Below are 15,940 nucleotides of genomic sequence, written 5' to 3'. Positions count from 1 at the left end.
TAAATTGCCCATAGTGATCAGAAATGTTTGGTTAGGAGTAAATGTCGGATAATAGGGTAGGGGAATGGGTCTAGGTGGTTTACTCTTCAGAGGGTCGGTGTGGACTTGTTGGGCTGAAGGGCCTGTTTCCACACTGCAGGGATTCTATGATTCTAATGTGGTCAGTGTGGTGGCTCAGTGGTTAGCACTGCTGCCTCACAGCACCAGGACCCAGGTTCAATTCCAACCTCAGGCAGCTGTCTGTGTGGGTTTCCTCCGGGTGCTCCGGTTTCCTCCCGTGATCCAAAGATGCGTAGGTTAGGTGAATTGGCCATACTACATTGCCTGTAGTGTTCAGCGATGTGTAGGTCAGGTACATTAGTCAGGGATAAATGTAGAGCAATAGGGTAGGGGAAATGGATCTGGGTTGGTTACTGTTCAGAGGGTCAGTGTAGACTTGTTGGGCTCAAGGGTCTGTCCCCACAGTGTAGGGATTCTATATAACCACAAAGAAGCAGGACACAGAGAATTCTTGCAATGCCAATTCAAATCCTGGTAAATGTTGCATTTCTACACAACCACAAGGCGATATTTCCCATCCAAATGTAAACTCGTTCTGCATTCTCCAGTAGTTCCACATCTCCTCCTGCTCCATGGGACAAACTGAGGCCCCCAGCATCTCATAGGTCTCACCTTTAAGACTATGTTTCTGACAGCAGCACCCGCTGAATGGCCATTGTATACTCATGGCTCCAGAGCCAGGAGCAAGGTGTTGGTGGAGGGGAGAGACTTAGAGAGCGACATCTAAACTCCCAGGCAATAACTAGGGCCTTGAACTTTGTCCACTGAATGAGAATAGGTAGTAAAGTGTGCAAGATAAAAATCAAAAGGTTTTTATTATTTAAAATTACATTTTTCCCCAAAAAACCCCACACATAATGCTATTTCTGTGCTAGAAACCAAAACCATCAAACTCTAAAAAATAAAAGATTTTGTGCTGAGCTACTCCCGATCTCTCACTGTGCAATGTTGGAAGTTGAATATCCTGCAGAAACAGGTTAAAATACCCAAATGGCTGTCTAGAAAATAAAATGTACGGAAAGCCAGTAGAAAGACATGGGAACATATTGTTGAATAGAAGGTTTGTTAAAACTTATGAGAGCCCGAGGTAGTTTGCTTCCCACGCACCACTCCTCCTTGCCACAAGGTGGCGAGGTAAACCTGCAGCAGCAAATTGCCATTAAACTGAAAGCTCAGTTCCAGTCATTCATTCACAACATTATCCCAAGGCACTTCAAGCAGGTCGTCACTTGAAAGCTTGAAAGGATTACAGGAGTTAAGGAAACAGAACCGACTGGATACAATTGAATAATAGAAAGTGTTGGAGGAAGCTGAATGCCTCTTTCCATCCCAAGGACATGACTAAGGGGCTCTGTCTCGAGTTGCTCATGTGGGGTTCCATATTAATCAATGCACAAAGTGCCCCACACATTCTCTCGGGAATTCCTAATGCAACAGACACTGAGCAGCGCTTACCTTAAATTGCAACAACGAAGAGGCAGATAACCCTTCCAATGCAGTTCAAAGCATTGCATTTCCACACAAACACAGTGATAGTTCCCATCCAAATGTGTAAACCCCAATCTCACATTCTCCAGTGGTTTCCTGTGTTCCTTCCTGCTCCTGGTCATCTTCTGTCCATGGTACAAACAGCCCACTACTCCAACCCTCCCCCTCACCCATTCCCAACCCAGCACCCAAACATTCCTTATTAATGTTTCCATGGGGAAGTATTGTACTAACCTTGCCTTGCTAACAGCTAGATCGCCCCTCCATCCACCACATGCTAAAGGCGCTGTGTAAATGTGTGTTGGAGCACACATTAAAACCTTCTAAAGTGTAGGAAATACAGAAGGCAGCTGTGAGATAGATAAGTGAGTTTGGTGATGTTGGTGATGGGACATTTACAACAAGCAGGTAGGTCTCCCTAGAGTATGGGAGGCTGAGGATGACGTTATAAAAGTTTATAAAATCACGACGGGGTTATAGATAAGATGAACGGCAGGTGTCTTTTCCCTAGGAGGGAAAGTTCAAGACTAGGGAGCAGATTTTTAAGGTGAGAGGAGAAGGATTTTAAAAAAGACATGAGGGGCAATTTTTCATTTACACAGAGAGTGGTTCGTGTGTGGAATGAACTTTCTGAGGAAGTGGTGGATGTAGGTACAGTCATAATGTTTAAAAGACATTTGGATAAGGACATGGATAGGAAAGGTTTGGAGGGATATGGGCCAGGAGCAGGCAGGTGGGACTAGTTTAGTTTGGGTTGTGTTCAGCATGGACTGGTTGGGCTGAAGGGTCTGTTTCCGTGATGTATGACTGTGCGGGTCATGGATGGGGTGAATAGTCTAGGTCTTTTCCCCAGGGTAGGGGAGTTAATAACTAGAGGGCACAAGTTTAAGATCAGAGAAAAAAAGACTTAAAAGGGACCCAAGGGGCAACTCTTTCACCCAGAGGGTGGTGCATGTGTGTAATGAGCTGCCAGAGGAAGTTAGTACAGTTACAATGTTTAAAAGGCACCTGGGTGGGGATATGACTAGGTCAGACTGGGATGTCTGGTTGGTGTGGATCAGTTGTACTGAAGGGTCTGATTCCATGTTGTATGACTCTGTGGAAAATACTAAGTGGATTTGGTTGGAGCAATGGATTTCTGCAGGTATGGTGGATGAGAGGCGAGAGGGAAGAAAGGAGGGGGGGAGGAAAGCAGACTTTGTCTTCACATCCTGGGCTGGAAGAGGAAGAGAATTTAGGAGGAGCTGTGGCAGTGGGGAAAGAGAGAACGAGTCTGGGTGAGGGGCAGTCTCATAAAACAGCAGTGAGGGCATCCGACTGGAACAGACTACACTTTCAAAACACAAAGGACACATCTAGTGGTTCCATCGATACCTCATTCCCAACGTATCATGCGTTTAGTAAATTCCGATGATGTTGCTAAAGGATCGAGTGCAGGAAGGGTGACTGGGCAATGCTATCACCAGAGACCTGAACAGTTCCAGCAGCAGCTGCAGACAGACAGACAATGCAATGGAAATAGAAAGGCAGTCACTGCAGAGTTCTCCATTGTCTCACGTAAATGCTCCCATTCCAGCTGTGAGAGCAAGGTTTCCTCAGGAAAACCAACATGAAACACTGTCTATTGCGATGACTGCGCCAACTCCAATGCTCCCTGGCCCAGCCTCCTGTGCCCAGTGATTCCTGTCAGTTCCAAACTCGAGTGCATTGTCGCAGACACTGGATCAGACTGTCGATACACGCTGCCCTCCTGGAAGGGGGCTGTGTACATGCTGGCAACGGCTACCCCTTGGGGGATGAGCGGACTGGGCACCCCTGGCTGGGCAGGCTGCATGGAGAACAGCCCGTACCTGGGCAGTCCCTCGAAATCCTCTCCACTGTGGAACAGTGCCCGCTTCCCTTTCTGACGTCGGTTACAGAACCAAACCCGGACCACCTGTCGAGGGAGGGGGAGAGAGAGAAACACACACATGGGCTTTAACTGACTGTACTGTTACCCCCCCTCCCCCACAGTCCCTGAGAGAGAGAGAGACACACACACACACATGGGCTTTAACTGACTGTACTGTTACCCCCCCTCCCCCACAGTCCCTGAGAGAGAGAGAGACACACACACACACATGGGCTTTAACTGACTGTACTGTTACCTCCCCACACAGCCCTGAGAGAGAGTGAGAGAGAGAGACACACACATGGGCTTTAACTGACTGTACTGTTACCCTCCCCCACAGTCCCTGAGAGAGAGAGACACACACACATGGGCTTTAACTGACTGTACTGTTACCCTCCCCCACAGTCCCTGAGAGAGAGAGAGACACACACACACACATGGGCTTTAACTGACTGTACTGTTACCTCCCCACACAGCCCTGAGAGAGAGTGAGAGAAAGAGACACACACATGGGCTTTAACTGACTGTACTGTTACCCCCCCTCCCCCACAGTCCCTGAGAGAGAGTGAGAGAGAGAGAGATACACACACACATGGGCTTTAACTGACTGTACTGTTACCTCCCCCCACAGCCCTGAGAGAGAGGGAGAGATACACACACAAATGGGCTTTAACTGACTGTACTGTTACCTCCCCCCACAGCCCTGAGAGAGAGGGAGAGAGACACACACACATGGGCTTTAACTGACTGTACTGTTACCTCCCCCCACAGCCCTGAGAGAGAGGGGGAGAGAGAGACACACACACACATGGGCTTTAACTGACTGTACTGTTACCCCCCCACACAGCCCTGAGAGAGAGGGAGAGAGACACACACATGGGCTTTAACTGACTGTACTGTTACCCCCCCACACAGCCCTGAGAGAGAGGGAGAGAGACACACACACATGGGCTTTAACTGACTGTACTGTTACCCCCATACAGCCCTGAGAGAGAGGGAGAGAGAGACACACACATGGGCTTTAACTGACTGTACTGCTACCCCTACACAGCCCTGAGAGGGAGAGGGACACACACACACGGGCTTTAACTGACTGTACTGTTACCCCTATACAGCCCTGAGAGAGAGGGACACACACACACACGGGCTTTAACCGACTATACAGTTACTCCCACACAGCCCTGAGGGGGGCAGGAGGGAGAGACACGCATGTTGTTAAATTAGACTCACGTGACCTGTCAAGGGGCATGGAGGCGAGACAGTGCGCATTTGAAAGTACCAGAGGTTGGCAGGAAGTGAGTAGTGGGGTCAAGGGAAAAGAGAATCTTCCCACAGGTTCCTCCCGAATTTGCTGGAATTCAGCAGGTGTGGGACCTGGGAATACAGGCAGCTGCAGGACAGCTCATGGCTGTTGCCATCAGAGAACGCTGATGATCTAAACCCTCCAATGGATTGGCACATAGTTCTGGGCAAACGACTGAAGTTTGCAGACTCTCCTATTCTCACCACCTGCTGCCGGGTCTATCGGAAGGATCTGACACATTTACGGCAACGTTACAAACCCAAACACACCCTTCAATGTCCATCGAGTCCTGCAGTGGGACTTGTTCCTTCTAGATCAGAGGGAAGGACTCGACCACTGACCTCAAGATCTCTTACCACTGAGAGAAACCATTATTACAAACAAAACTCAAACATTCCCAGCTCGATCTTTGAGTAAATGTACAGTCATTTCCCTCCTCATGATTTATTTGGACCTTCTGCAACTACCAAGTTAATTTCACACCCGGTCTGATCTCCTGAGTGACTGTGGAATGGGAGGTGTTCCATTGAGCTCAGTGAGCTGTCTCTGAAGCTCAGCTGGAGTTGGCTCACAGCCTGGGTACTGTAAGTGGTGGTACGGTGCAGACAGAGGGAGGAGTAATTGTCAGAAGGGGCATGGGGAAGGTTGAATTGATTGTGAGGGATGAAAATACCTTCCAAGGCAGGAAGAAACAAAACTTTTTTTTTTAAAATCACACATCTAATGGTTGGTTCACTCTATCATCAGGTGGGGATATATCTCTGCGCTTGGCTCTCCAATTCCCTCCCTCGAGCCCCTCTCCATCCTCAAAACATAGCCAATGCGTTGGAGAGAGTGCAGAGGAAATTGACCAGGGATTGGGGTGTTGAATGATGTGGAGAGACTACAGGAGACAGGCAGCTAAGTTTAAGGGGTTTGTAAAAGGCTTCAATAGTTTCCTCTGACCAGCTCTGGTTTCGCTGAGTGAGGCTAGTAATCAGAAAGCTCCGCTTTAAGATCATTGGCAAAAAGAAATTATAAATTAATGAACCTGCGATTTGCGATCTGGATTGGGAAACCTGGTCGGATAGGGAGGGAGGGGAGGAGAAACAGATTCAACAGCAATTTGGAAAAAATAGAGATTTGTAAAATCATTTAAAGGGGCAGAATCAAAATAATGAATGCACTCAGTTTTGTTTTTCCCAGGGTTGGGGAATCAAGGACACGAGGACATCAGTTGAAGGTTACACAGAGGTTAGTACACATATGGAATGAGCTGCCAGCAGAAGTGGTTGAGGCAGGTACATTATCAATATTTAAAAGGCATTTGGAGAAATACATGGTTAGGAAAGGATTAGAAGGACATGGGCCAAGTGCAGGGAAATGGGGTTAGCATGGATGGACATTGTGGTCGGCATGGACCAGTTTGGGCCGAAGGGCCTGTCTCCCTGTTGTAGGACTCTATGACTAGCTTACAGAAAAAGAGAAGAGGGGTTCATCTAGGGATACAGGTCTGAGAGCCCAAACAGCCCCTCACAGTGTGGTACCATCCTCTGAGGCTTGGTGTCTGGGATGTTGCTTAACCGTCCTGTGAAATGCCTTGGGAATGTGGTATTACGTTAAAAAGACGCTACACAAATGCACATTGTTGTTGAAAAAGCCAGAATTCGCCTGTTTTGCTTGTAATTCTCCCACAGTCTCCCTCGGCTGTCAGTACCTCACCCACCACTGCCACCACGTGACCCTCCTTACATCTTTCTCCAGTATGAGGTTGTCTGCGATTTGGCCGAGCTCCTGAGCGGACGGTTTCGGACACTTCAGGAAGGCGGACTCCAGCGCCTCCCTCAGGTTATTGTCGATGCTGGTGCGCTGCTTTCTCTTTCGGCTGGGGGCCAGCCTCTGTTCGATGCTGCACAGCTGCTCAACACAGGAAAGCAGGGGCGTCAAAATGGGTAGCTTAATCGTTTTTAAACCAGAGAGATGTACGTGCATTCTCCACCCTGAAGAGCAAAAGATGAGCCCTCCTGCCCGGTTTGATTGTTTGCAGGTGAACCCTGGAGTAGAAACGTCTGATCAGCTGAGCGACTGTGGTGGGCATCACAACCCCACCTTCACATGAGGCATACATGCAATTGGGTGGGGGGGTGGGGTGGGGAGAGACAAGGTGGGCAGACAGATTTGACACTCTCTTGCCTCCAACCACAATCCCGAATTACACGAGGATGAACACATGGGATGGGCAAGTAACAACCCTTCGGGCCATCTATCCAATCCTGTACCTGCTCTCGTCAGTTCAGCTGGAAAGGTGGGATTCCCTTGGAGAGCACAGGAGTTTTTTCGAAAAAAAAAAATGATCCGGCTGATGTTCAGGAGGAAGGGGGAATACTGTACCGGGTTCTGGTCAAGCTCCTTCACGAACGGAACCTGGTTGGGTAGATCACTCCGAGTCCGAGGACTGCGTGAGAGTGTGACCAGGAGCAGGCTGGGATATTGGAAGTCAATGATGAGCCACCTATTGAAAGCAGAGCAGCTTGAGGGGCTGAATGCAGGAGTAATCGACCACTCTCTAATGTTCTTACTATCTACAAATGAGCACTAAACAAATTCAGTATCTGCCCAGCACCCCCTCCACTGCGCTCAGCTTTGGAAACAGATACATTGCCCAAACAGACAGCAGATAGCGACTGACTGACCCACAAGGGGAAAGGTCTGAAAACCCGCCCAGGTCACTGCCCTGAGCCCAGTCTGGGGCTCAACATCTTCTTGTTCCATTCATTCACTGGCCTTTGCAGGAAAGGTCAGAATTTATTACCCCTGTCCCTAGTTGCCCCCCCTTGAGAAGGTGGGGGTGAGCTGCATTTACTGCCCCTGTCCCTAGTTGCCCCCCTTGAGAAGGTGGGGGTGAGCTGCATTTACTGCCCCTGTCCCTAGTTGCCCCCCTTGAGAAGGTGGGGGTGAGCTGCATTTACTGCCCTGTCCCTAGTTGCCCCCCCTGGAGGAGGTGGGGGTGAGCTGCCTCCTTGAACCGCTGCAGTCCATGTGCTGTGGGTAGACCCACAATGTCCCTTAGGGAGGGAATTCCAGGACTGGGACCCAGCCCCACTGAAGGAACGGTGAATGGTTTATTTATTCTTTCACAGGCCATGGGTGTTATAGAGTCAGAGACATACAGCATGGAGACACACCCTTCGGTCCCACTGGTCCATGCTGACCAGACATCCCTACCTAATCCAGTCCCATTTGCCAGCATTAGGCCCACATTCCTCCAAACCCTTCCTATTCATATACCCATCCAGATGCTGTTAAAAGTTATAATTGTACCAGCCTCCACCTCTTCCTCTGGCAGCTCATTCCATACATGTACCACCCTCTGTGTGAAAAAGTTGACCCTTAGGTCTCTTTTACATCTTTCCCATCTTACTCTAAACCTATGCCCTCTAGTTCTGGACTGACCCCAGGGAAAAGACTTTGTCTATTTACCCTATCCGTGCCCCTCATGATTTTATAAACCTCTATAAGGTCACCCCTCAGCCTCTAACACTCCAGGGAAATTTGTAGCCCAGTCCTAATTGCCCTGGTCAGAAGGCAATTACAGTCAACCACATTTACCGCGGGGTCCTAAGTCCCACATGGGCCAGACTAGGTTAAAAACAGCAGATTTCTGTCTGTGGAGGGACATGAGGATATAGATGAGAGAGAGCTGGAGGGACACATACAGATGGTGCTGATCCCATCTTCCTGCTCCCCTTGTCCTTCAGAAAAAAACGTGTGTATCGGCCAGCTATTTGACTGTGAGGTGCATCGCCGATTTATCCTGCTATGTGCCGAGGAGGCTGCAGGTTTGGGAGGTGCTGACAGGAGGCCTTTAGGTGGAGAAGAATCGATTAGAGTGGGGTTTGGGTGACGTTGGTGAGCGAGCCCAGGGAAAGCTGGAAGTGAGCTCCCTTCCCACTCACCTCTTGAAAGTTCTCGGTGTCATTAGCCTCCTTCAGCCACCGCTGCAGTAGGGGTTTCAGCTTGCACATGTTCTTGTAGCTCAGCTGCAGGGCTTCGAACCTGCAGATGGTGGTCTGGCTGAACATCTTGCCTGGAGGGGAAGCAGAAAGAACGGGCTTGAGAACCAGCTGGCCCCTTCCTCTGGAGTGTCTCCAGTGAGTGGCACTCTCCCCTCCCAGTCTCTGCTGGCAGATTCAGGAGGGACTCTCCCCAGGAGCAGCACCGAGGGAGACTCACATTCACTCCCCAACTCCACCCAAGCCTGGACATCCAGCGTTTCCGCCTCAACCAAGATCACTAACAACACCTGGGTCATTGGGACACTCGCTGTGGGATCCTGCTACTCAAAACCACTGACCTGTTTCCTTTGATCAGGAGCACGGAGCAGGGATTCCAATGGGATTCCCGAGTCCAGACAGTGGCCACCAAACTGACCAATGGCCGTCACTGAGTAAACTCAATGAGTAAACCCCCCCTCAAATTAAACAGAAGGACACGGTGTACCGAGGCTGGGATTCAGCAATGGCCCAGGATAGGACACTGCACCACTGACAACACCATCAGGGCTGTGGGTGGAGGGATGGATGCAGATAGAGAGAGAGAGAGAGAGAAGGAAAGAGAGAGAGAGAGAGAGAAATAGAAAAAGAGAAAAAGAGAGAAAGAGAGAATAGAAAAAGAGAAAAAGAGAAAAATGAGAAAAAGAGAGAGAGAAAGAGAACAAGACAAAGAGAAAAAGAGAGAAAGTGAGAAAGAGAGAGAAAGAGAGAGATAGAGAGAAAGAGAAAGAGAGAGAGAGAGATAAAGAAAAAGAAAGAGAGAAAGAAAGAGAGCGTGCGCAAAACAGAGAGGGGGGCGGAGAGAGAGAGAGAGAGAGAGAGAGAAGTGTCTAGGCTGCCATTTTGCTGCATCAACCTCTCAATGGAGACCCCTGTATCCAGACTGTGGGAGAGTTTACCCACTGTAACACACACACACACACTCACACACAGACACACACACTCACACACAACATACACACAACATACACACACACACACATCACTTAAAGCCTCTGCTCCCACCACCACCCATCTATCCCCCCTCCCCTTCCTCCTTACTGCTGCAGCACACATTCCCACAGGGCACTGGGTGAAATAGGACAGCCTCAGTACACCCCTGGGTTAGCTCCAGCTCGGCAATCACACATGGAGCAATGAGGGAGGGGGTGGGGAGAGAATAGAAAGGGTCACCTGGGAGGTTCCCCCCACCACCCTCTAACCCATGCCTGAATCCTACCCCAACCAGGTCAGTGCACAGCAGGCAAGCACTCACTGCTGTTCCCTTCATGGATGAGTAGTGAGGATATTGGCCAGCAGCTGGCTGGGGCAGGATTTCTCAAGGCTGAAAAATGTGTTGCAGGTCAGGCAGCATCAAAGGAGCAGGAGAATCAACGTTTCGGGCATAAGCCCTTGCTCCTTTGATGCTGCCTGACCTGCTGCGCTTTTCCAGCAACACATTTTCCAGCTCTGATCTCCAGCATCTGCAGTCCTCACTTTCTCCTGGCTAATTTCTCAAGGGACAGTATCGAAATGTGAGGTTTCTCTAAAGCTGGCTTGGCTCTCAGTGAGGTCTGACTGAGTGTGGTTCGGGTCACTGTGTTGTAGAAAGGACAGAGGCACCAGGCTGGGTGCAGGCTCAGCTAATGAGGATTCGACCAGAAATGGGTGATGTACAAGTCAGACCGTGAGTCCTTTCTCCCAGAAGTAAAGGTGCTGGAGGAGGGATCTAATCAAGGTTATTCAAATTCAGAAAGGTTTTGATAAGAGTGGTACAGAGGAAGAGGCTGTCAATATAAAACAGTCAGCAACAAATCAGTTGGAATAAAGAGGCTGCTTCTGAATTTCCGAAAGCACGAGGAGAACATGGGAGTTGTTCCTGCACCAAATGGATGAAGGAAATCGGTCACGGATTATTGAAGGGGATGCTACAGGAGGATGTGATGGGGAAGGAAAGACAGCCCGAAACGTCAATTCGCCTGCTCCTCGAATGCTGCCTGACCTACTGTGCTTTTCCAGCACCACTCTAATCTAGACCCTGTCTGTATTTCACATCAGCCCTACTTACGCTGATCAGTTCAAATGCCGTTGTGTTATAATGAGTTTCCAGGTTAATATCATTTTGTGAGGAGGAGAGAGACAGACACACAGGCACAGACACAGGCACAGACACAAAAAGTGGGTAAGTCTGCACGACTCAGGGCTAATCGTCACTTTAAACCTGGAGTCAGAGACGGAGTGTGACAGGCTGGGCTGGGTTTCAGGTTGCTGATGGGTAGGACAGAAGCCATCAAGGCCTGTGCTTAAGGGTCTGTTGATGTTGTTGCATGTCTGTTATATTCAGTGATTTATTTTTCAAGTTATTCCAGACAAAGCAAAGGAACCTAACTCTGGATTAACATTGATTCCCACGATTCACTTGAAGTTGTGAATATATAGAAACGTAACCACAATCTTTTAAAAAAAAACATAGAATCCCTGCAGTGTGGTAGTAGGCCATTTGGCCCATCAAGTCAATGCTAACCCTCTGAAGGGCATCCCATCCAGACCCACTCCCCTACCATAACTCTGCATTTTTCACAGCTAACCCACCTAGCCTGCACACTACGGGCAATTTGGCACAGCCAATCCACCCAACCTGCTCATCTCCGGACTGTGGGAGGAAACTCGTGCAGACAGAGGGAGAACATACAAATTCCACACAGACAGTCCCCGGAGGCTGGAACTGAGCTTGGGTCCCTTGGTGCTGTGAGGCAGCAGTGCTAACCTCCGAGCTACCAGGCCCAGGGCTACCTTTGACAGGTTCATGATGTTAGATGTAGATGAGGAAAGATAGGGGGAGGCTTGAGTGGAGCAGAAAGGCCAAAGTTGGACAGGATGGGCCTTTTCCCGGACTGTGTTTTCCACTCAACCCATTTCCAGGAGCACAAAGTGCAGGGCTTTTAAAAATATTGCAACACAAGCAAGCGGTTCATAGGCCGTGATCTAATCACTTGGGCCAGGACTCACTCCATTCAGAAGTTAAGTCTACGACAAGATTAAAGTCTCTAACTCACATCCATTTTCTCCAAAATGGAATTAGATTTTCTCGAGAGGCACCGTCAGCCCACAACTGACACCAAAGCAGAAGATTCTCACCAAAAGGAAACCAGTTTAGCAGTCACCACCTCCCACCTCCCCCCAGCTGCTTTTTATTTAAATATATTCTACTGAATCCTTTTTAAAATCCAGCTCCGTCGAACACATCTAGGACCCACCGTACAGAGCTCCCAGAGCCAGGCCCACCTCAGCCTGTGTGAACCCCAGAATAATCCTCTTCTTCTTTAGTTCTTTAGCAAACTGCTCCAAATCCTCGGAAGTGGGTGTCTCCTACAGCATCAAACAGCAAAAAAAAATGAGAAGGAAAAGTTACCAGCTGTTTACTGCTCTGCTGTTAAATCACTGCACGCTTTCTCCCTCACAGGACGTTTCACCTTGGCCCACCTTTCCCAACGGAGTGGACAAGTTGTCAATTGTACTTGGAGTATCCATCCCTATAATTCCCCCCCACCCTCAATTGGCTGACTTCAGTCTTTCCTAAACAAATCTACAGAGCAAGGAGAAACCATTGGACACTCAGTGAGCCAAGTGGCCCCCTTCTTACAGTAAGCCGTCACGAATGGATGATAGCGATCTTAAATTGCACTTTTCACAGCTTCTGAATATTTCTCAGAGGCTAAAGCTCCTTCCTACCTCCAGATGCAAAAACTATTATAATGTAGGAAACTAATTCCGCACAAAAAGACTTCACAAAACAACAATGAGATGATCATCAGGTCATCTGTTGCCCGATGTTTTGTCGGGTTTTATGTAAATAACAGAGAGAGTCACCATTTATTTCAGAGCAAATGGCTCAAGTCCAGACTGCAGGCAAACCTGATTAATTAAAGATTTACTCTCAAAGTCCCAAAGCATTCAAAATGTATCTACCTTGGCATCAATCCCACTGAACCACTGTCCTCTGGCAATGCAATCACTCAAAAATTCAAAATCCTCAAATGTATTTCACCTCCCAAAGAGAGAAAATGCTGGAAAATCTCAGCAGGTCTGGCAGCACCTGTAAGGAGAGAAAAGAGCTGACGTTTTGAGTCTAACTTACCCTTTGTCAAAGCTCTTTTCTCTCCTTACAGATGCTGCCAGACCTGCTGAGATTTTCCAGCATTTTCTCTTTGGGTTTCAGATTCCAGCATCCGCAGTAATTTGCTTTTATCCAGTATTTCACCTCCTCTTGGTCTGAAATGGCTGACCTCTGTTCTGACCCAGGATCGCTAGGTCCAGACTCTTCAGTTGGGAGGACAATTTCTCAGTCTTTGTCTGTCTCTCTGTCCTGTCCTATATTTCAAACAGTTCAGCTCTCACACTCCTGATCTCTCGGCGCAAAGGGCTAGTCCACACACCCACTCACTGGAAACCACCCTGGCACTCACCCTCACTGGTCAAACTGTCTCATACACTCTCTTGAGTACAGGTGTGGAGATAATTGTAAAAATGAAAGGCCATTCAGCCCACTATGTACATACTGGATTCTCAATGAGCAACTCAAGCTGGTACAACATGCCTGTCTTCTCCCATAGCCCTGTCAATTTCTCTTCCAATTATAACCCAATCCTTTCCGAAAAGCCTTGAATCTTTGCATAGTGTCCTGCAGAACCGAGCCACTCGGTGTGAAAATCATCTTCCCCGGTGATAACTCTAGTTCCCTTTCATCTTAAATCTCTCTCACCGGCTTCTCCACCATTCCAATCACGGGGAATGTTCCCGCTATCCACGCTCTCCAGAACCTCCCTGATGCTGAATATCACACTTCCTCCCGACTACTCTTCTCTATGGAGAAGATCACCTCTTCCAAAATATCCATGCAACTAACTATCGCTGTGAATTTTTTGTGCACCCTTTTCCCAATGTTTTCCTTCCCAAAGTGTGGCACCCGGAAGTGGTCAATGTAATCCAGCAGAAGCTGAACTGGGGCTCCTGTACAGGCTCACCATAACTGGCATAAAAGCAAAATACTGCTGATGCTGGAAATCTGAACCAAACCCCGACAATGCTGGAGAAACTCAGCAGCTCCATGACAGAGCGAACATTTCGAATTTAAAACGGAAGACCAGTCACACTGGAACTGGAAACAGTCACTCTCGTTTCCCTCTCCACAGGCGCTGCCAGACCTGCTGAGTTCCTCCTGCATTTTCAAAGCTTCCTTTAGTAATCCAGCCCTCGCTTTATCGATTGATTGATTTATTGTCCATTGTGCTGAAGTATACTGAAAAGCTTTGTTTATGAGCAGTACAGGCAGAGCAGAGTGAGCAAGGATGTAGAGATCAGAAAGACTTTAGATAGAGACATACATTGCACAGGGCGGACGCTAGGCAACGTTAGCAAGGTCAGCCGAAACTAATGCTGTCTTTAAAAATTCAGACCACTGCTGTGGGTTGGTTAGTTTTACCTGGACTGAGCCGAGCAAACGTGTGAGGCCCTAGATCCAAGTGATACACGTGGCTGGCTCTGCACCTGTATTTGTCTACACAAGGAGGTTTCTCAGCGTTCTTACATTGAGCAAGGAGGGTAAAGACCAGAGACAGGGACCAAAGTTCACTGTCAAACCATTTCATATCGGCTTCAGACATGACCCAACATGCTCCCGAGTCAGGGACGTGTAGCTGAGCATGGATCCCAGTGCGGGACCCCCCCCCCCCCCCCCCGTGCACTGTTGGGTGGTGCTGGGGTTAAAAATCACACCACACCAGATTATAGTCCAACAGGTTTGTTTGGAAGCTCGTTCACCCACCGACCACAGTGAATCCCTGTACACCGAGCCAGGCAACATTGGGTGACAAATAAACTCCAGCTTCATTCTGAGCCGTTACCAGGCCAAGGAGAGTGCAGCTAGAACCACCCCCACAGCTTTGTATCGTGTGTCTGGCACATACAACCGCAGCCAGGTTTCTGCAGCACCTTTCAAACCTGCAGCAGGTCTACTCTCTCCAAGGTGCACTGCAGAAATCACTGAGCGCTTCTCTGGCAGCACCTTCCAAACCCACAACCCACCTAAAAACACAACTCTAACCCCCCCCCCCCCCCCCTGCTAGTCCCCCACCCTGGCATGGAAATATATCTGTGTTCCCTCAGTGTAACCGGGTCTACAATCCTGGAATTCCCTCCCTCATTGTGGCTCACAATCCACCCAGGGGACTGCAGTGGTTCAAGGGGGCAACATCTCATCTTCCGAAGGGGAATCAATCAGCAAACCGTGAACAAATAAACAGAAAATTGATTTAAAATTAACAGCGAATGTAGTCCATTAGTTATTCTCTAACTGGGGAAACTCACCTGTCTGCCTATCTCTTTAAGCATTTTGTAAGTTTTAATGAGATCACCTCTCATTCTTTGAAACTTTCAGAGAACACAGACCCATTTTGTTCAGTTTCTCTTCATAGTCCAGTCCTGCCAGCCCGGGAACAAATCTGGCGATCCGACATTGCCCTCCCTCGATGACAATAATATCGTTCTTGAGATAAAGAGACCAAAAACAGCGCAGTTTTCCGGATGCAATCTCCAAGGATTTCATTTCGCTTCGGATCGGACAGTGTAGCACCTCTGAGAGTGTAGCATTCCCTCTGCCCTGCACTTGGGAGAATCAGCCTGGGCTCTGTCTCCCTACCTGCGGAGATAAAAAATCACACACCACCAGGTTATAGTCCAACAGGTTTAATTGGAAACCACCTGATGAAGGAGCAGCGCTCCGAAAGCTAATGCTTCCAATTAAACCTGTTGGACTATAACCTGGTGGTGTGTGATTTTATTTTAAACTTTAGGCACCCCAGCCCAACACCGGTATCTCCAAATCCTATCTCCAGAGAAAGGCTCAAACACACAAGCGTCTGACTTCGAAGCAAGAGCCAAGTCTGAAAGAACAGAAAATCTCGTCAAATTCCCTTCCCACAACTAACACCCCCCTCAGACACACAACCCCCTCCCTCCGTCCCAAACAAAAACACTAGAAATACAGTTGGAATGTTGTCTTTAAATTCCTCTCCTCCCTGCTCCTACTCCTGACTCAAGACAGCCAGCTAAATCGCAGGTAGAATTCCAGAAAAGATTTAAAAAACTTTGAAATTCACCCCCTTTCTGAAAGGTAGCTGAAATATTGGA

The 15,940-nt window shown here is 48.5% G+C and overlaps 1 protein-coding gene across 1 annotated transcript; it reads right to left on the bottom strand.

Annotated features, from left to right (window-relative positions):
- Nucleotides 1-1,779: 1,779 nt before the first annotated feature.
- LOC122541568 (POU domain, class 5, transcription factor 3-like) lies at nucleotides 1,780-15,248 on the bottom strand. The gene is made up of 5 exons (XM_087978825.1): nucleotides 15,119-15,248; nucleotides 12,010-12,121; nucleotides 8,678-8,808; nucleotides 6,474-6,638; nucleotides 1,780-3,484 (listed from the first exon to the last, which is right to left on the bottom strand). The coding sequence occupies exons 1-5, from the start codon at nucleotides 15,170-15,172 to the stop codon at nucleotides 3,170-3,172; spliced, it is 777 nt and encodes a 258-aa protein (XP_087834951.1). The 5' UTR covers nucleotides 15,173-15,248; the 3' UTR covers nucleotides 1,780-3,169.
- Between the last annotated feature and the right edge of the window lie 692 nt (nucleotides 15,249-15,940).

The sequence above is a fragment of the Chiloscyllium plagiosum genome, unplaced genomic scaffold (assembly GCF_037043375.1).
Source record: "Chiloscyllium plagiosum isolate Xiang-an unplaced genomic scaffold, Cpla_swu_hap1 HiC_scaffold_35, whole genome shotgun sequence".
Lineage (NCBI taxonomy): Eukaryota > Metazoa > Chordata > Chondrichthyes > Orectolobiformes > Hemiscylliidae > Chiloscyllium > Chiloscyllium plagiosum.
This window is presented reverse-complemented; position numbering and strand designations above follow the sequence as displayed.

What these genes read in the sequence shown, in the direction of transcription:
- LOC122541568 (XM_087978825.1), bottom strand. Translation starts at nt 15,172, where the DNA reads ATGAGAGGTGATCTCATTAAAACTTACAAAATGCTTAAAGAGATAGGC. An exon ending in GGCTCTGGGAGCTCTGTACG is followed by an intron (nt 8,809 to 12,009) that starts GTGGGTCCTAGA and finishes CTTCCCCTCCAG; the next exon opens with GCAAGATGTTCAGCCAGACC. An exon ending in ACACCGAGAACTTTCAAGAG is followed by an intron (nt 6,639 to 8,677) that starts GTGAGTGGGAAG and finishes TGTGTTGAGCAG; the next exon opens with CTGTGCAGCATCGAACAGAG.